A 20,874-nucleotide genomic window follows, 5' to 3' on the forward strand; every position below is an offset into this window, starting at 1 on the left:
TGCCCCTCCAGCCCGCCGTGGAGGCCAAAGAGAGAGAAAAGGGGTGTGCAGATAGGGGGCTTACCATCCCTGGGCTGGGATCGAGAACTTTCCCATTTCTCTGTACTGAAAGCACTGGTTGGTGACCTTTGGTCGAAATAGTGCTGTGCTTCCTGAACCTTTTTTTAAATGTCTTTCCTTTCCTAGATAGACCAAAAAGCTTTTTCCCCACGAGGACAGTCAAGCATTATAACAGGCAACCCAGAGAGGGTGGGTGGGCTCCATCCATGGAGGTTTTCAAGACCTGACTGAACAAAGGAGCCAGGTTTTATAAGCAGACCCTGCTTGAGGCCCCTTCCAACCTGGATTACCCTAGGATCCTTTATAGCCTTTTTCTAGAAAGCTTTATGTTGGTCTAGTGTATTTTTGTAAACTTCTTTACCTCATTTCCACTACTGATGCAAAGCAGGGATTCATTTTTTGTCTGTAAGTGCAGAAGTGTGAATGCTTACTCTACTATGCATTAATCTACAAAACTGCTACCTATGGCTGCTCCAGCTTTCTTCACAAGCTACACTGCTGTCTTCTGGGTATATAACCTCCTCTTCCTGGTTAATTCAATCTAGGCATTTAGTAGTTTCATTTAATTCTCTTCAATCTACTAAGACCTGGCTACGCTTTGCTGTAATGAGAATGATGGTGATTATGGTAGTAGTCATACTGTTGCTCTCTTTAGCAAAAGATCTTGTGAAAAACACATGAGCAAGAGGTTGGTTTGCTCATTTTCAAAAAGTGAGATTTGAGTCTCAAAATACACATTTGAAACTCAACATTTCTGAATGAAATGAGGGATGAATCAGCCAGCTGATCCATTTCCTATAGAAGATACACATAGGAGTCTTATTAAATAATGAAACTTAAAACACCTCTTTACTGTGTAGATATAGGTCACTGCAAGTGTGCTAGCAAGCAGGATCACAGATAACTTCAGGTAGGCATTAGTATTAGGTATTGGTATTGCTGTTATGACACCTGGCAATAAGAGTGCTGCTGTCAGTGAGAACAATGTCTCATCTAAACTGGCTGGTTTTTTTTCTTAATCTTTCAATTGATTTACAATCCCCACAGCAATGTAAGTATGTAAAAAGTTACAGTGGGGTCCTGCATATTAGAACAGTAGTCCAGCATAAGTTTTAAGAGAACTCTCAAGTCTCATGGTACGTATCTGGAAGTGTGATACTGTCATCTATGGACTCTGAAGTACACCAACTATTAACTCTTAATCTCAGTTTCTACAGAACACCATGATATTAAAATCTATCCATCTTATTTTGCATGTTATATTTTGCTTCTTGCTTTACAGGGGCTCCTGAATACCACAGTCAAACATGGTTTAGCAAATAAAGTTTTCCTTCCTTTTATAGTACTCTGTGTTTCTGCATGGATGATCCTCACAACAGGAAAAACATTTTCTGTGATGTCACACAACATAAAGCTTTTTTTAAGTGAGCATAGCAATCATTTCCATATCAGATCTTGGAAGAACACAATTTACTATATCAGAATTTTTTAAAAGCTCTATAATAGATAAAATCACTACATTTTAAGTGACTGCATTACTCACAAGGCAATTTTGTTGAACAGCAGGATTACACATTGAAGCAAAAGTCAGTTAGTTATTTTTCCAGTTTGTACTTTGGAAGTATCATCTGACATCCCAACCAATTTTAACACTACTTTATTTTGCTGGCAGTTTCCAGCTGAGCTGAAGCATTAATGAAGAAAGCCCTCATCCTTCAGATATCTACTTGCTCTGGACCCTCTAAGTTCAATAGAACTACTCAATTCAGTCACAGGCAGTTGTGTCACTCCCCGGGGAGGAGAGGCTTTAATCTGCAGTCCCCATGAAACGGTCACTTTTTCACAAGATGGAAAGGTCAGCATGTGAAAAGTCTATGACTTACCTACACTTAGAGCGCTTTCAGGGCTATTGGGAAAAATCACTTGTTCTGTGATGGAGCTTGCTGGACAGCACTTCTCAAGTCACTGAGTTGATGAAGATAACATCATTAGCCTTGGGCTGATGACACAAGCAGCTTCATTAGGCAACCAGATTTTGCCTCAGAGATTTGAAATAATACTAAAAACTAAGTTACTAATAAACAATGTCTGTTAATAATATAAGCTTGCATATAGGAAATTATTTTTATGTCTTATTCTGTTAGTTTATGATGTAGTAACGTAATGAGTCCATCTTTTAGAAGCTGAAAAACATCAACTTAAAAGCAAAGGTACACTTTCTTGAGATAAAGCCTGATTTTACCACTGGAAAACATTTAACCTTACCTGGCAAGTAGAGGCTCTATCACTTAAGTTCTCTAAACAAACTGTGTATTTTATTTTTCTTAAAAATGGGCTGTAAAGAAGATCCTGTGGGTCTCGTATAGCTGTTCCTGCAACAGGCTTCTTGCTCTGTTACGTAGATTAGACTGCATGATCATAACAGTCTTTTGTCTCCTAAAAAAAACCCCAAAAATAATTTAATGCTCACGTACATGCTTTTGAAGCATCCTGTACTTTGGGAGAGGTGAAAGGAACAGTATAAATAAGAACTGTCAAATGCAAAACCAGTATTTTTCTTCTCATTTTAACTTTGAGCAGTTTTAAGCATGTTATCATCAGCAGCAATTTGTGTATTTCACAGACCAGCAGTTCTTTCACGCTCTGTGCTTCCAAAAGGTTGTTATGAAAACACCACCTAGGAAGTTAAAGATACACTTGATATCTTTGCCTGCCACTGCTCCTTTGGCCACTGCAGCGCAGATGGCAGCCCATGTGCTATTGGCGATACCCGTCAGTCAGTTTGAGCAAAGGTGGGGTACGGGGTTACCCACAACCACCCTGTGCTTGCTGTGTGGACCCCAGCACAGCCATGCACCTGTTCCACGGGGACCCTCTGTCTGCTGGGGGAGGCTGGCAACAACAGATCTGACCTGGAAATAAAGCGTTCAGTGCACAGGGCAGCTGTAGCACAGTAGGTGCTGGAAGAGGCAAGTGAAAGCCTGAAGACGTTACAGTGTACTTGCTTCCTCCCCCAAAATACCAGTGTGCTTATTCAGAACCCCATTAACAGACTCAGCTAGTGAAAAACACCTGTGTAAAGGTTTCAGTGCTTTTTTCCTGAAATATAACAAGAATGATTTCACAATGCAGTTAGGCGATGAACTGCTGCTGAAGGAGCACCCGGGGGGGGTCTCTGACACACAAAGGAACAAGTCACGCTCCAAACAATGCTTGAGAAGTTAAGCAAATACATTCAGAAGAGTGAAGAAAGATATTTAAGCTGCTTTTTAAAAAATAATTTAGTAGAATTACTGTCAAATTAAATTGCATGAAACATTTTTCTAATATAGCATGAGTGAGTTGTAACGTAATAACAATGTTGGCTGCAGGAAATGGGTGACAGTTTGGTTCACGTATGACTGCAGACATTTATATGGACAGAGCGCTGCCCCCACATCAGGTCTGTTGCATCTGCGTTATTGTTCCAGTGAGGCATCTGTCAGAACATTAACCTTTGAAAAGTCTTTTTTTCTTTCTATTTGCATGAAAGCCGAATTTTGTGGTAGTAACAAAAAACCCTGTTGATAGTAATTTGTTATGCCAGCTCAGTCTAAGTATCAACATCTGTGAGAACATTATAATGTGTAATTTGTGCCTTAAACCTGTTTTCTTGTAGTTGCTGTTCTCTCTGGATAGGGCTGCGTTCCACAATGTTGAGAGGAGTTGCTCACAGTGCAAAAGACATATTTACTCTTCTGTCGGCAAGATCTCAGTACTGTAACCTGGGGCTGAATTTTCCATCAGTATGGACTAAAGTAACAAACAGAAGCATTCTAATACATTCCACTTACACAACTGATACAAAATCAAGAGAGGAAAATAAAAAAACTATTGAGAGTCTCTACAGATTGTCAGTTGACATTAAGAAAATACGCAGACTAAAGGAATGGGTCCTTCTCCAGGATGCGGCCTATGTTAAAGAAATTGCTGATATCTTACAGGAAATGGGAGCAGATGAGACCACTGTAGCCAACATTTTAGAACGCTGCCCAGAGGCAATTCTCCATACCCCTGCAGAGATAAACTCTCAAAGAGCTCTATGGCAATTAGTATGCCAGAATGAAAAACAGCTGATTAAATTAATAGAGCGATTTCCAGAGTCTTTTTTTACTACTGAATATCATGAGAACCAGAAGGCAAATATACTGTTTTTTCAAAAGTTGGGACTTAAGAATAATATAATCACCAGGTTCTTGACAAGTGCACCCAATATTTTCTACAATCCTGTTGAGAAAAACAAAAACATGATAGAGACATTACAAAAAAATTATTTAAGTTTAGGAGGTTCTGATGCAAACATGAAGATCTGGATACTGAAGCTACTGAGCCAAAATCCATTTGTTTTATTAAATACTCCTACTGCAATCCAGGAGAACTTGGAATTTCTCCAGAAGAATTATTTCACTGACCATGAAGTTCTACAGCTGCTGTCCAAACTTAAAGGTTTCATTTTTCAACTTACTCCTACTACTATGCAGAAGAGTATGCTTTTTTCCAAAAATGTCTTTAAGTGCAGTGATGAAGAATTAAAACACCTAGTGCTGAAATGCCCAGCCCTTCTCTACTATTCTGTTCCAGTTTTGGAAGAAAGACTTGAAGGACTACTGAAGGAAGGAATTTCTGTAGCACAGATTAGAGAGACACCGATGGTGCTGGAGCTGACAACGCAAATTGTTCAGTACCGAATTAAAAAACTCTCTGCTTCGGGATATGATATAAAGAGTGGAACTCTAGAAAGCTTGAATGGTACTAAGAAAGATTTTGAAGTCAATTACGGTAAGATACAATCAAAGAAAGAGAGACCAATTTTTAATCCTGTTGCTCCTATAAACATTGAAGATTAATTTGAATGCTGTACTTCAAATTAAGCAAAATAAAACTAACAAAGAAAGAAGAGATCTTGGTTCTGAAACAAAAACTATTGTAACCAGATTGCAGTCTTATGCTGTACTTTGTCCTGGAGTGGGTCTTGGGCACAACTCCATTATACAATTAGAGCTTTCTAATGCTTTCAAATAATACAATGTCAACCTTTTATCATAAATAGATTCTTTTTTTTTTTTTTCCCCACAGAGAATACCTCACATTGGGTTTGGTTTTTTTTTTTTTTTGTTGTTGTTCTGTTACATTTCCTTATCTAACAGGGCATTAACCACTTTGGATTTTTAGCTCTGTCACTGTACAGTCCAGCTTGGGGTAGTGATTAGCAAAATCTTTATCTGAGAAAGAGAAAAGGAGGTTTATTTTTCCAGCAGTGTTCATCAGCCCACTGGTTCACTGACTTGTGGAGACTCTCTTGGAGTTCCATTCCTTATTGCTGAAATAAGTAGCTCTAGCTCCTGGCTCCCGACCTTGAACAGACTTGACTCTTGGATGGAAGTGCCTAACTAGACTGCAGTCTGAGAACAGAGGCAGAACATACGGGGTTTTATTTAGTGACTGATACAGTGAGGCCCTAGTACACTTGTGTGTGTATACAAACCATCAAGCTACAAGACAACCTCCTCTAAATTTCTGAGACTTCAAAATTTACTCTTGCAAAAGGTTTGGGGCAGGAGGAAATACATGTATTGCTATTGTCCAGTTCTCAATTTCTTCTTTTCCAGCAAGGCACGGGGAGATGAAAGATTAGGGAGAGACTCAAGTGAGTCTCAACTGAGTGTAGGGGAAAGGAGAAAGTCATGCTTTTGTACGAGGTGTAACAAAACTCTAGTCTGTAAACCAATGGTGATTAAAAATGACTACCAGATTTGCAAACAGCTGCCACAGTTTCTAAATATATGGGTGACACTGCTTCTCAGATACCACCGTATGGCAATTGTTGACAAGTAAATAAAAATAGTAACTATCTGACAGTGTTTAAGTTCTCAGGGGATTTTATTTATGGGCTGTGAATGATAATATGAAAGAGTAGCTTCATTGACGATCATCTTAACAGAACTAGGATCATCAGTGATTTTTACTTCTCAGGAAGACTTTCCTATGCAACTATTCCATACACATTCCCTCCTGACAGCAAGAGGAAAAAAACCAGTTATGCCCCCCCTTCACTCCAGGCCATTCTTCAAGGTGATTTTTAACAAGACATTTTGGCAGCAAGTCCCGGGTTCCTTTTCTTTAAGAGAAATTTTAAATTGCTGAGGAAATCTGGTATTGAATTACTTGTTTACAGGGTGGGCTGCAAGATGATGGTTTTTATATAGCCTACCACATTATCCGCTGCAAGCTTGGAAAGGGCTAGAAACATCTGGTTATAGCAGTGCCAAGATCTCAACAGCTGAAGGTCTTAAACTCATCACTATGCAGGCAAGTGCGGACGTGACAGCAGCTCATAGGGGTAAACACCACTCTTGTAGAAGCATGGGTGACAGTGGCGAGAATTCAAGAAGGGGCACATATCACCAGCACGATAGAAGTCACGCCGTTTTACTAGGCCTTTTCTATGCTGACTCTTCAAAACACAGGATTTTTTAAGAGGAAACTGAGAAGATAGCCATATTAAAAATTTACAGGTTGCCTTTGTCACTTTCTGACTGTCCCTCAGTGCTAAACTATTAAGCAGACCACAGTATTATTTCAATTCAAAAGCATCCTTCCCCTCAGGCACAAGGGGACATTTCAGCTCTCTGAAGCTATTCATAATACAGTGTCTAATGCTGAGCCACAGAACTGATGGGTGGATGGGGATAAAAAGGAAACCAAGATATAAAACAATGTTTTCCCTGAAAATGTCGTTTCAGCATTTCTACAGGTATCTGTTTTTCAAGTTCCTGAAACAGCTTGTTCCCATCACTTACAGTATTTCTAGTGGCAACAGACAAAACAGGAGTGACATATTCCCTTAATTTAGTCACAGCCCAAGTTATCACAAACTCCTTTTCCATTCTGAATGTTTCAATTTCTCCTCCTTCCCCCCCTTTCAAAACAAAGCATAAGCAGAAAGACTCCTTTTCGCTACTGGCAGACCAAAATTCATTCAATCTTTCATTCATAACTCTATACTGGGGACCTGTTTCTCTCTTCTTCACATGATTCATTTATAATAAAATGCAAATAACAAGATGTATTGCTGAAATCCACTCATCTCTTGCTGTTACTCACAGTGAATGTGAGCCAGTTTATACCATTTTAGTCTGGCACATAAAAGTCTGTAGACCAGTCTTCCATTACCTAGGGAGCAGTCAGACATAGAAGTAGTCTTCATAACCATTTCCCATTTTGAAATGGGGGCTGGGAAAAGGATAGCAAATGAAACCACCCCCAAAACACAAGAACAACCCCACTACCCCGGAGAATTTCAGTTCTGTATTCCATTCAGCTCACTATAATCTTAAAAGTGAGTATCCCCAAGCCTCAGTTCCCACAAAAAAAAAAAAAAGGGATTTTATGTTGTGTCTATGCACAGCCAATAACACGGAAGTTACAGTTTTTGTTAAAATCTCATTGGTGCTATTTAGATGCAGATAAAAGACACTGGGGCATGTTACAGTGGGAAGATTTATACCCAGGTATGCCTTTCTCCACAAACTAAGGAAGCTTTCAAATGTCTGAAACAGCAACAGTTTAATGCTTCACAAGTGTCAGGACAGAATCAGAACAGGTTTTTAAGACAAAGCAAGTTTCATAAGTGAATGGAAAATATGCAGGATATAGGACAAAGCTCTTTTCAAAAACTAAAACCATATGCCATGTTAAAGTGTTTCAGTTACAAGATTCAGAAGTAATGACAGGATATGTTAAGAACAAAACATAATGAAGTGTTGTCAGCTCTTTACAGATTTAAATTGCTTATCTCAGACCACGCTTGTTTTGCAGCAAGTTTCATAGTATAAAAATTACAGAATGTAATAAAAAAGGGATATGGCTAGTTCAACAGCTACGTTTTCAGAAAACGATTAGGAAGGGTGTTGAGTGTCACAAATATCACTATGGTCCAAACAGGTTACTCATAAGAGTTCCGTGGTAGCACTCTGGAGGTATGTCTACATTCAAAACTGCAAGGAAGCAGCAGACCATACTAAGTTAATTTGCTGCAGGTAGATTGCCTCCGATATCCAAGCTAGCTCATCTCTGTCACTAACTGGTATCCTGAAACTACACTCTATTCTATGCGATTAGCTTTTGACTACAAAACCAGTTAAAGCCTTCCATTTGTCACACAAACTTACCTTATTACACCCTTGCAGCGAATGGAGCTAAACAGCTGGTGCACCTAGCAAAAGGAGCAGATAATACCATTTGCTGGGTTTTTGCTCTCCCCACCGCCTCAAATCCTTATGCTTATGAATACCATACTATCAACATATACAACAATTACTGATACCAGATAAGTTGTTACAGACTGCAGCTGCAGTACCAATGGCTCAGAGAGACTAGGTGACAACTGTACCATAATTTACACATAGCACATAGTGTACTTTCAACACCCATGAATATAGGACCAAGCTTTAGACAAGTGATATGTTTTGATTTTTTTCATTTCTAAAAAGTCTCCCTATATACCCTTCTTGTACAGCCATAGCCACTGAAAAAGTAAGCTTACGTGCTTAGAAGTTCTCTGTAGGAACACAAGTTTCTAGAAAATGCTGCATACACAACACTCACAGCCTCCTTCTCTGGGCTTCCGAAGAAGTTACTTATTTGCAAAGTCAGTACACATAAAAACCCCCCAAGATTGCCAGCAGCTTCTATTCTAAGGCAACTTCAAGCTGTGTCTCACAAGCACATTTTGCCTCACACGCTGCAGAGGACCTGCAGATATTCCCATATGAGGTGTGTCAACGTTTGGAATGTCAGTATACAGTTCACTTGGATGATTTTTTTTTTTTTTAAGGCCCCATCTACCCCTTTTTGGTTTGTTTTAAATAAAAGTATTGCATTTTACTCAAAAATCAAAACGCAAAGTATGAGAGAAACATGTAGTGAAAAATTTCTTGCATTTGCTTAAGCAGAACAAGAAGCTAACCTGGTGCATCATGGAGTTGAGACAACAGCTTTGCTCATTCCTCAGTGGTTTCCAGCTACACAAGGGAATTTCTTTCCAAGTCAAGAGAGTTGTTCTAGATGACCACAAACATTAGCCCCGTTTCCATTAAGCCATCATTTTTTCTAGTGTCTGTAAGAAGTTTATTAGAAGCAAGTTTTCACTTGCAGGAGATAGATGCATATCATTAAATACACCTGAGATGGAGAAATCTTGTTTTCAGTAAAAATTGACAGGGTTTCAGATACTGGGATTTGTAAAGAGAATCTAAAGCCCATTTTGTGAACTGCACTGAAACAACAGGACAGTTTTTTACACAGCTTCACCTAGTAAAAATATATTTTTTCTAATAAGGCATTAAGTTAATTTACTCTTTATGATCCTTTCTACCATGTCATCAAACTTTCTCACTTTATCTCCCACTATCACTTCCAATTACTGCACACCTCCAGTTCTATTTGTGCCAGTCTGCACTGGCAGAATGCAGTCACCGATAGCTGACAGGCTGCCTGCAAATAACAGTTTCATAACCAAAACTGTTCGGGTAGGTCCAACAGTGCTGTTACACAGCTGAAGGATCCTTAGCAGGAGGATGTGGAAACCACTGAGAACAGTAAATGGCATCTCGTCATATTGATAGTACAATAGAGACTACCAAGTTTTTATGTTCACATTTTAGTCCAAAACTGGAAAAGACTTACAGTAAATGAATATTCAAATATGTATTATCCCTTCAGATACACTTACTCACTTCTATAGTTACCAAGTGTAACATTTCACCAGATACAAAGCTTCAATCTAGGCTCTATTAGATCTTCATACTCTGTGCTAGCCAAGCTTCTTCTGTCCTTTTCAGATGAAATCGAGTTACTTGCACAGCTCTTTAGAAGATAAAGTGTCTAAGACACATGGCTTCTCATGGTCCAAATCTTAGCAGATTTGAATTCCACTGATGTAATATTCTGGAGAATTAAGTATGTCTCAGTTCTGGTTTTAGTCAGACTTATCCTTTTTCTTTCCTGTTAAAGGCACTTTACTTGCAACAGCAGATCCTACAGCTGTAACACCTCCAGCCACAGCAGAAACACTTCCTTTGACTAGCCCCACTCCAACTGAAGGCACAGATGTGACCGCTGTTTTGGTGATTTCCAAGCTCTTCCCTCCAATCCAAGCAACACCCCCAATCGTGGCACCAACAGCTCCCTTTGTGACACTGAAGAGGCCCCCAGTCACACGAGAAAGCATGCCAGGCTGCTGCTGTGGGTGGTCTTTTAATGAACCTAAAGAAGGAAACAACAAGCAAATCAATCACAGCGCTACGATCAAAACATTTTCAAAAGAAAACTTGTTTGTATTTCCCTTTCTAGCCTAATAGACACTGCACACAGCTTATACCTACCTTGCAGGCTGCTTTTCTCAGATGTTTATACAATACCATTGTTCCAAGTAAGAAAAGACACTTTGCTGCAGCAAGACATACCTCAATGCTTTTTTCTTAAACACAAGTCAATACTAAGCTTACAAATATCTGGCGTATAGCTCCCAGACAGTCTTACATGATTAACTTCTGTCCTCCATCTGTGTGCACAACCACCCTCCCAGACTCTGAAAAGTCTCATGGCCAAGTTAGTCTCATTTCTGGACTTTATTAATGGGGAGGGAAAGGGGAACCCTCCTGTTCCCCCATCCTAATATTCAGAGTTAACCCATGGGACACACACACAAAAAAAGCAGCAGCACAAATCTTGCTGTTCAGATCGACTGGAAAAAATTTTCCTGGAGAAGTAGAACCAAAGGGTTATTAAAAAAAAAAAACAGAGCTGTTCTTTGAAAAGAGCTCACCTTGAGACAAAGCTGTTTCTTTCCTTAATAATTATGTTTTGAAAATATGTTTACAAGGGTTGTGTGCAAGGGTCACACAAAAGGGAAAGAAAGTTACAAACTACAGCAATCAGGGGAGTCAAAAGGAGGCTGAGTCAGTTCTTCACTGTATCCTTTCTTTTCTTCATTATGTACACAAATGTAATTTTCTTCCAAAAAGGCCTTTTTTGCAGTTTGGATAGGGAAAGGGAAAAGAAGTCCAATGGACAAATAACTTCTAATGAAGCTTATTATATACCAGAAGTTGTACCCAACAAGAGTTACAGGCTCCCAGTAGAATTGCCTTGTTGTACCCAACAAGAGTTACAGGCTCCCAGTAGAATTGATGCACAAAACCAAATCTCAAACCACAGGATTTCTGTATGTTCTTGACCACATTTTTTTTCTTTTTAATGTTATGTTTAACCTGCATTTTGCAGTTTCTTGCTATATGCTGTATAAGTCAACTTGTATTCCATATTTATGGTATGATTACAGTCTCAAAATAATAGAAAGTATTAAGAGTAATAGAAAGACACCCAGAATTAGCTACTTAGTACTCTAATAGTTCAGCAATTGCTTTGTATTTCCAAATGTAGGCTTCAAAATCCTAAAGAGATAAATGCACCTTGCCTCTAAAGGCAATCAAGACTACAACTGCATGCCCTGCTACTGCATAAACATCATCTAATCTTCAGATAAGAAACACAAAGATGAAACAGTATGTTAACACCGTATCTTAAGCACATGAGAAAATATCAACCAGCTTAGCCCTGGCACGTGTTTGTCTGCAAGATATTTTCAATGTAAGCCTTGAGAAACTGCTGGTCTTCACAACGTTGTACGGGTAAGCATTTTTTCAGCTCCTGTTTGGCAATTCCTCACCAACCCCAAACACTTATTAAAAAAAGTTTCAGAGAAAACCATGGCAAGAGACAGCCAGTTAACAGAAGCAGGGTAAGAGTTCCACAGGTTTTTTTTTTTGTATTTTCTAGCTACCTGGAGGTAATATATAGGATTTAACAGATACATTTCCTCTTCTTTGTGAAAAACAACATGGGGAACCAAGAAAAGAACAAATGGATCCATGGTTATCAGAGCTGGGGAAGAAGCAAACATGAAATAAAAAGGTGGGGGAGTCAGCAGCAGAGAGAACATGCTTTGAAGAGGACAACAAATCTAAAGAGGCAGGGGAAAAGAAAAAGCAGAGACCCACCAGAGAGTTCTATCTAGCCCCTGTCACCACATTCACTCTGCACCGTGACCAGCCTTCGGAAAACCAGCAGAACAAGTCTCTACCTCCAGTGCCCTGACTTGCATTCAGAGGACAGTTTCTTCAAGTCACCTCTGTCGTGGTTTAAACCCAGCTAGTGGTGAACACCACACAGCTGCTTGCTCACCCCTGCCCCTGCCCTCCCGAGGGAGTGGGGGAGAGAATTAAAGCAGTAAAGGGAAAAGAGGCTCGTGGGTTGAGATATGAACAATTTGGTAACTAAAATACAGTAAGACTGAAAATAATTAATAATAATAATAATACACAAATGAGTGATAGACAATGATACTGCTCACCACCTGATGGCCAAAGCTCAGCCCATTGCTGCCTAATGATTCCAGAACAGGGAGAGTCCCAAAACCACGATCCCAGAAGAGAGAAGAGCCCGAGAGGCTGATGACTCATCTACTACAAGATGAAAACTAGGGTGAACAACTTCCCATGCACCTTCAATGAGTTTGTGATAATGCCAGGACTGACCCAGAACTCAGAATTCATTAAACAAGTATGAAGTTCAGAGTTCCTATATGCATGTCCAGAATAATTCAAACACAAAATGCCTCTAAGTGAGATAATTTCTTAGAAGTTTGGCAAAAAGAAAAAGCATAAAGAGGAACAGTGCAGCTCAAGGGAACAAAAAAAAAATACTAAAAATGCTTCCAGATTACACTAATCTCTCTTATTTAAGAAGTTGATATGGGTAACAGAAAGGGTCACAGAAACTAGAAACATAAATAACAGCTGTTTACTTAAAGCCAAGTAATACCCCTTGTGGTTCATTTCAGGCCAGCAGCTTTCAACCTGGACATCTCCAGCAAAAATGCACTGTCAACACAAGCACAGAGAGATCAGAGTTTCTGTTTACATACAGAAAGCCTTTAAAGAATCACACTCAGAGATGAGTATATAGAGCCTGGTATAAAATCCGCTGCCTAGGTATTAAGACGGTTCTTGCGACCAGACTTACACACCTTGTAAAAGTTTGGTTGAAGTGCTTCACTTCCACCTAACAGGATCACCATCATCAGGGGGAATGGGAGTAAAGTCTTATCACATTGAATTTTAAGAGCGATTTCAGTAAATCAGACCTGATATTAGCAAGAAAGGTCCCATCACAGATAACTTAAAAAGTAACTAGAGAGAAACAAACAAAAGTAATTTTGATATGCTTTTCCTCGCACTACTTCAGGTAGCCAATCCTTTGACAACATCTACTCTATTTCAGCAATGTAAATACTGACTGTGACTTGATGTATTAATAACTTGTGGTTGACACATGCCCATTTCATTCCTGTTTGCATTATCCCTTAGATTTAGTAAATGCCTGCAGCTGCAAAGAGTTTTTATTGACAGTTGATTTATATTCTGGGATACACATTCTTGGTCTCCTTGCTTCTAACCAGTATAAGAAAGAAGGTAAACCAGATCATTCCTAAATCTAGGGAGAAAATGACACAAGTTCCCTCTTCAAGGGTTGGCTCTACCATGCTACCTTGCAGCCAGCTTCCTGCTGGAAAGAGTCCAGCAGCAAACAAGAGTTTGAATGAAAGCAGGTTGCAAAGGTTGGCGCCACTGGCAAAGCAGAAAATAAAGCATTAGAATAGCGCTACTCAGAGAAAGCATGAGCACAAAAGTTGCTTCTACATATGTATTTCGTTAAAACCTTTGGGCACCAAGCTTGTCGAGCATGATTTGGACAAACTGGAACTATTTCTATCTTTACAAAAAAACTGCAAATTGGTTTTGGAACTGAGCTTTTCCTCTAAGGATTTTTTTTGGCAGCCTGTTCAGAGAGACAGTCTTCTTGCCAACATTGAACTGGTAGCCTTCCATTCACATCTGGACATCTTTCTAGGATGGTGTACGCATATTGCATATGAAGGCCTTGTATGACATTTAAAACAGGGATGTTCTTCAAGGATACTCTGACATTTTAACTAAACTCTGTAAAACAGAATCAAACAGAAAAAGCTTCTTCAAGGCTGAAGTTCCCATTAAGATGAGCTGTGTTTCAGTCTACTCCCTTTAACTACCTCAACTTTCTCAATCTATTTAGACCTCATATTCCAACTGATGATTGTCATACTGAAAGAAGATACTGTGCAGAAGAAAATCAGTTTTAATTGCTCACAAATTTTAAATAAAACCTTGTAATACCTAGTGATGATGAGACTCTGCTGTTATGCTCTGAATCTGGACAACCTACTGAATATTCTACGAAGATAAAAAATGCCCACTTGTTTCATTGCCTTCCTCAAGAAAGAACTGGCTGTAGTTTACCAGTCAGATCACTGTTCACTTTCTATACATGAGGCTTAACATGTATAAAACACAATTCAATCTTTAAGACAGAAAAAAAAAAAGGTGCCTTAAAATTAGACTTGAAGATAACACACAGGGCATAGTTACCAACCTGGCATTTACTTTCAGAAATGCTTCTGGGATCTTGACAACCCCATAAGAGCTTAAAAAGGGAAATTCCTGTCGTCACACCATGATACTAGAACAAGTTCAAGTACGGTAGAGCTTAAAAACCACTGTGCCACAAAAATCTGTTTCTCCCTTTCCTCTCATCTTCTTGTACTTAACGTTTCCTGACTAACAGTTTTTAACAATAGAGTGAGCTATTCCACTTAAACCCCTTCTGCTACAGTTAGTGGATAATAACTGTTGTTCAAGTGGAGCAAATGGTTCAGTTATACAACATATAAAAGCTGAGAAAAAAACCCACAAACGAACAAACAAACAGAGCTTTAAAGGGCCATTACAAATTGAAGAGCAATGAACTGAGAGGAGTTGGGACTCACCGACCTCTATACCCAACACATTTGGTCTTAAAGCAAGAGAAGACAGAACACAGACAACTTATGTGCCAAGAATGGCTTTTGACCTAGTATGCTTCCAGTCACGGTACACAAACAGGACTCTTCACAGTCCTGCTGCTCCACAGCCCGGGAGGGAACTCCTTTTATTTGCAACTGCATTTCCTCTGCAGATCTAATAACTGATTCAAGATTCATTTGGTTCAGGAGACCAAGATGGCACTACATTAATGAAGTCAAGCATTTGTTTGTTTTTAGGAAACCGTATGAGATTAAGTTAACAGAACCACAGTTAGTTGTGTGAGAGAGAAGGGTCTCCAAAAGTAGTAATAAAGTTCCATATGTTTTTAAACGCATCTTGTTCAAAAGTCACAAGCACTATGAACTCAGCAAGCTCTCCAGAAGTGAAGCTGGGCTCTTGCATCTCACATAATGAACAGCAGAAATAAAGACCTATTGAACCAATTCACATCTCTGGAAACTAATCTGCAAATTACATCCTTCAGTATCTGCCCATCTTCTCTATAATTTATCAGTGTGGTTGTTTACTGAGTTATATTCAGTGGCCTTATTGTAATCAGGATAATGCAGAAATGAACAACAACCCAGGCCCATCCAATCCCAGGAATGGCTTGATTACTGTTACTTAAATGAAAGTTCTAAGTGTTCAGCTTGCAGATCCATTTTTTTTAAAAAGAGATCTGAACTTCTGATGAAATTCTGTGAATTTATTTGATACTGTGAAAACTAATACATACCTTCTGGTGGTTCATCATGAAGGTATGATGGGACTTCCTGTTGATTTTTGTCCATTTGATTCATTATTGCCTAAAAAAGAAATTCACATATGCTGTACATCTTTTCTGGCAAAGCATAAATGTAATCCATGAATTCAAAATTCATATAGTTTAAGTTCCACATAAAAGAAGTTCTTTTTTGTTACTATATACACTAGCAGCTCCTGCCAAACTACTGCTATTTCATTATCAGACTGTGCTTTTGTATTCTTCAAACAGACTCAATATTTGAAAAATAAGCCCTCCACCAGGCCAGTGGGCTTGCTGAGAGCTGCCACCCCACAACAGGGGCATCTCAAACCTAAAAAACAATCAGGAAGAAAAACAGTATGAAAACAAAACAGACACTGTCATACAATAATTTGTGTTCGTGTACTAAAAGAGCAAAGCCCAGTGATCATAGAGGTGCTGGGCATTAGAAAAACAACAGCTGCATGCCTCTAAGTTCCGTTAGCACCTGGAAAGCAGTGCTTTAAAGAAATAAGTCCTTTCAGCAGAATTTGAATACATGCCATGAAAACTAGATGGAAGAAATGCAATGAAAACACTCCATTTACCTTGTAGCAGTACTGCATACACAGTATGGTGACAGCAGTAGAACTACACTGTTTTAACTCTACACAAACTTTCCAGTGAAAACATTTCAGAAAGATTTCTTTACACCCAAAGCTGTTTCCTAAAGCAGTTCTAGAGCAGCAGTCCCTGACAGCGAGGGGAAGTACAGGAGAAAGCTGAAATCAGCGGCTCTGCTTACTGCATTTTGCTTTCAGAGGGGAAGAAAGCAATACCTAGTCCAGGTTTCCCTCCTGCTTTCTTCCCCTGCTAAAGTGTGCCTTGGCATTCTGCCTCCTCCCCCAAGCCCTCCTGCCAATACTGCTTTCTCTCCTTAGCTGGCACCAAGGTCAGGAAAAGGAGAAAGAAAAGCAAGTTGCATTATACCACTCAGCATCCTTCTATATGCTTGCCATTGACTTCTTAGTTCCCTTCTCCCTGCACATATACACAAGCCTTTAAATCATCTAATTTTTTCCAGGAGTCACCAACCACCACAAAAATAATTCCAGCTTGTCCTGCCATTCCTAGATCTCTCTGTACCCCCTCTGGGTGAGAAAGCAGTGGCTGGGATCTTAAGAAAGGATGAGGAGGCAGAAGCAAAACTTGAGGGTGGGAAGACTCACCTGGAAAACTGCTAAAACCCGTGTAGTATAATTACGAAGTCAAAACATCACAGTAAAAACCAGCATCCACACACTAAATGATAGATCCTTGGATGCGAAGCAAGCCTAAATGGAATATTAAAGAGTCCTCACAATCAGCACTAAGGGTATGAGTTCACGACTCAGAAAACATAGGTACCTTTACAGAAGAAGCTGAAGAGGGAAGCAAGCAAAAAGCCCTGCTACCAGGATGGCTGATTTGATGGCAATGCTGAACAAGTACCTCTCAAAAGCCATAAACACAAACATGGAAGCTAAATAACAGGAAAGTGAGTAGCAACACATCAAGATGGATGACTAAATACATGACAGGGCTAAGAGGCAATCTGAAAAAGTATCAATTATAGAATTCCTTGTTATTTTATTTAATCACAAGCCAGTAAGTCAAGGGAAAAAAAAAAGAGCCCAACAGGTCCTACGTGACTTCTTTGCATTCATCTAATGCAAGGATTTAATCCTCACTACGTGGATTTACAGATAGGTTGTTGCTTTTTTTCAACTTGAAACAAAAACATCAAGTACTATAAGAAAGAGAAAGCAGATGCTCTGCAAAACTGACAGGCCTGCCATTATTTGATCAAAACACCTGTACAAAGATGAAGCAACTATGTTTCTACTTAACATGTGGCCATTTTGTTGGTTAAGATGATTACTCTACCAGCAATTTGGATTTCATTTGCTGCATTAAAGAAGATCCTACAACAAGTAAAATAAAGTCACAACCTAGCAAGCTGTACTTCAAACAAAGGAATAAAAAGTGACCAGAACAGTTTTAAAGCAGACTCAAGGGAGAAACAAATGTATTAAGCCAGAGACAAATTGATTTTTATAAAGAGCTACCTCCACTAATATATTTGTATCCAGCCAGCATGTAACTCCCAAAAGAAACCAAGATGAAACTGCTTGTTTGAGCTTCCAAAAAGTTTGTCAATGATTCCTCATAAGAGGCTCAGAAAAGTTATTTAAACTTACGAGGAAAGACAAAATATTGTCAGGGATTATCAACAAGCTTAGAGGGAACCTGGAGTTAAGTTACCAGTTTTGAACACAGCAGAATACTAGGAAGTGTCACAAGGGTCCCCAAGAGTTTTAGTATTTTCTGGTATTAAGAAGGTATTGGACACAGCAGCACTGACAGCAGACACAGCCCTGATGAAGTACTGAGATCTGCTGTGCTAGGCATCATACAAGTATTTAATTAAGATGAGAACTGTCCAATGGAAAGAGTTAGAGTAAGACTGGCAAACAGCACAGGTAAAAGATGCTTTCTAACTCTGTAGTCTAGTTTAGGCCACTGTCAGATTTGTTTGCAGTTCCTGTAAAGCTAAATGAGCAAAGCAATGTATTGGCAGGGGAGTTTCACAGCAGTTTCTGGTTTAGTGATAAAGTGTTAAATAAAAAAAGCACATATAATCACAGCACTACATAAAACCAGTGATAAGATTAGGCATTCCCTCCTCTGCTACCTTCCCTAGAACCTCAAGGCTACGCAATTCTTGACCACAAGCTATGTTTTAAAAGGTAGATAGGAATATTACACAATGTCACTCACACGCAATGATTTCACACAATCGCAACTCCTTCTAAACCACAGAAATACTGCACCCTGGGACCACTGTGATTTATGTAGTTGTATCTTCTACAGCCCAGGCACCAGTAACCTGATGCTATCAGGAATTCCAGAAGTCAATGGAGTACTACATGGACCTGAGAAGCACAGCTAAGGGAAATAAGTCACTGCTGGTAGGACTGTGTTCTACACAGAAAGAAGCCTTCACAGGTCTGCTGATCAGAAAGCTGAAAACTACTGTATGATATGTGGTTCCACAGATGTCTGCAGGCACTCTAAGGATGCTGCAAGAGATGTGCCTAACCAGCTTGTGCTAGGTTTTACTCACTGTTCTCCTGCTACATCAGTGCAAGTGAAAACAGAATCGCATCACTGTCAGAAAAGGCTCACAGCTTGACTCGAAACAGAACTTGGCACACAAGAGCTCACAAACCGCAATTCAAGTCCTTTTGTTTTTCTGTACAAGCTCTCCAGTGAATCTCAGAATCAAGACCAAGATCCAACAAAGGACTTCAGCAGAAAGTTTTCAGATATCTAGGTTACAGCCTGCATCATGCAGCACTGTATCCAATTTAACATGTCAGGAGACTTAAGAGCCTCTGAAAAGTGATCCAAAAATCTTGTGTGCTAAACAGGGTGCAGCATACTTGGTGAATGGGAAGTACTACGCACAGGAGCATGTCTTAAGCCTGGCTCCCCTCCAGAGATTTAAGGTGAGTATTTCTATTGACGGGAGGTCAAAGGCCTGGAACAACTGCTTGGTGGCAGATTACTTCATCCAGTCTTCAGATGAAGAGGGCAAGAATGTAATTTTTTTCTTAAAAATTGGCATTAGGAAAGCAGAAACCACTCACTATCTTTTATGTAATCAAGGTGAAAGCACTCACCTACAATTCAATGCCTCCTTTTGTCTTTTAAGATCCAAGGTCGTATGTCCCACTTTGTAATAGAGTCCCCTGCTCACCAGACTGCAGCGTATCCTCAGGAGGTTCCTCTTCACGTTCCCTGCTGAAGGCACATCCCCACAAAGAAGAAGAAAGCACAATTCATGAGACCCAACATAAATTGCAACTTGGCTAACACCTAAGACACTCATCTGGAGGTGCAAGGATAAGACTTCTGTGCAGAGAATTAGGTCATTCAGACATCATATTGATTAAGGAACTTTGGGAACTTAAATTGGAAGCTGCAGATTCAAAGTCCCCTATGCACTGAATCATTAGTCACAATTATTACCGGTATGCACATGCAACAAGGCAAAGATATATCAGAAGCCTGAACTCTGGAACTCTTCTGATAGGTTTTTCAGAATCTTCTTCAGTGTGCTAAGACTAGCCAAAAAAAGGGAGAAAGAAGTAGGAAAACAGATCTATCTTTGGCACCTTCATCCTGTGATGCCAAATTCAGAGTGCCTTATGTCCCTGGGGAAAAGCCTCCAGCTTCACTTAACACCTACGTTCAATGATCACAGGGAATGAGGGAGAATCTCTGAGTCCTAGCAGAACTCATATGGACATTTCCTGAAGCAGACATCTAGCGTATCAGGGGCACTCCCCAGTTTCCTTCTTCATCTGTGCAGATGAATACCTTAGCTTTGTGTTTTCTTATGTTAAGAAGTGGAAGCAAACCTAGATCTTAAAAGATATTTAAAACAGGGACACATGTAAACTACTTTCTGGTGTTTTTCCCTGTGCACTTATGATGGTGCTAGTCATTTAAGAGATAAGGGATAACTTCTCATCTTTTTAAGAACATATTAAAGTATGTATCAACCTTCATACTAAAAAAAATAAATATGGAAGTCACTCTATTGGTTTTAAAGAAGAAAACACTTTCATATTGTCAGAATATAAAATAATTCAAAGAAGCTTCAAAGTTTTACACAGTTGTAAAGAAAGAAGTGGTTCAGAAGAGGATTTTTAATTCACGAGCTATTTACAACATTAGTGCTGTTATAGGACCCTGAATGAAAGCACTAGGAAGGTCTGGAGGTAACAGAACAGCCACATGTACATTCACATCAAAGCTGATTAAAATAAAACTTTCTCACCAAATATATTCCTGCGTTAAGACTGCTAGTTAGTTGTTTCCACAAAAGTATTCTGCATACACCTACGAGAAAAGAAGGTTAATGACATCTTACGGAACAGCGCCACTGTCACATACCTGCCACGGGGGTACGGTAGGAATCATAAATACAAAGCCCCATGGTAGGGGAGAAGCACGCTCGATGTGGCTTTAAGAGACCAA

The 20,874-nt window shown here is 39.5% G+C and overlaps 2 protein-coding genes across 2 annotated transcripts; one reads left to right on the forward strand and one right to left on the reverse strand.

Annotated features, from left to right (window-relative positions):
* Positions 1-1,883: 1,883 nt before the first annotated feature.
* Positions 1,884-4,946, forward strand: MTERF2 (mitochondrial transcription termination factor 2). Its single transcript, XM_010075018.1, has 2 exons — positions 1,884-1,915; positions 3,719-4,946. Exons 1-2 carry the CDS (start codon positions 1,884-1,886, stop codon positions 4,944-4,946), a joined length of 1,260 nt encoding a protein of 419 aa, XP_010073320.1.
* Positions 4,947-10,078: 5,132 nt separating this feature from the next.
* TMEM263 (transmembrane protein 263) lies at positions 10,079-15,862 on the reverse strand. The gene is made up of 2 exons (XM_010075019.1): positions 15,799-15,862; positions 10,079-10,365 (listed from the first exon to the last, which is right to left on the reverse strand). The coding sequence occupies exons 1-2, from the start codon at positions 15,860-15,862 to the stop codon at positions 10,079-10,081; spliced, it is 351 nt and encodes a 116-aa protein (XP_010073321.1).
* Positions 15,863-20,874: the final 5,012 nt, after the last annotated feature.

The sequence above is a fragment of the Pterocles gutturalis genome, unplaced genomic scaffold (genome assembly GCF_000699245.1).
Source record: "Pterocles gutturalis isolate BGI_N339 unplaced genomic scaffold, ASM69924v1 scaffold4232, whole genome shotgun sequence".
NCBI lineage: Eukaryota > Metazoa > Chordata > Aves > Pterocliformes > Pteroclidae > Pterocles > Pterocles gutturalis.

Excerpts from the sequence above, each read along its gene's own strand:
- MTERF2 (XM_010075018.1), top strand. The coding sequence starts at position 1,884 with ATGAAACGGTCACTTTTTCACAAGATGGAAAG. Across the intron at positions 1,916-3,718 it reads CTTTTTCACAAGATGGAAAG|TTGCTGTTCTCTCTGGATAG; the intron begins GTCAGCATGTGA and ends GTTTTCTTGTAG.
- TMEM263 (XM_010075019.1), bottom strand. The coding sequence starts at position 15,862 with ATGAATCAAATGGACAAAAATCAACAGGAAGTCCCATCATACCTTCAT. Across the intron at positions 10,366-15,798 it reads TCATGATGAACCACCAGAAG|GTTCATTAAAAGACCACCCA; the intron begins GTATGTATTAGT and ends TTCCTTCTTTAG.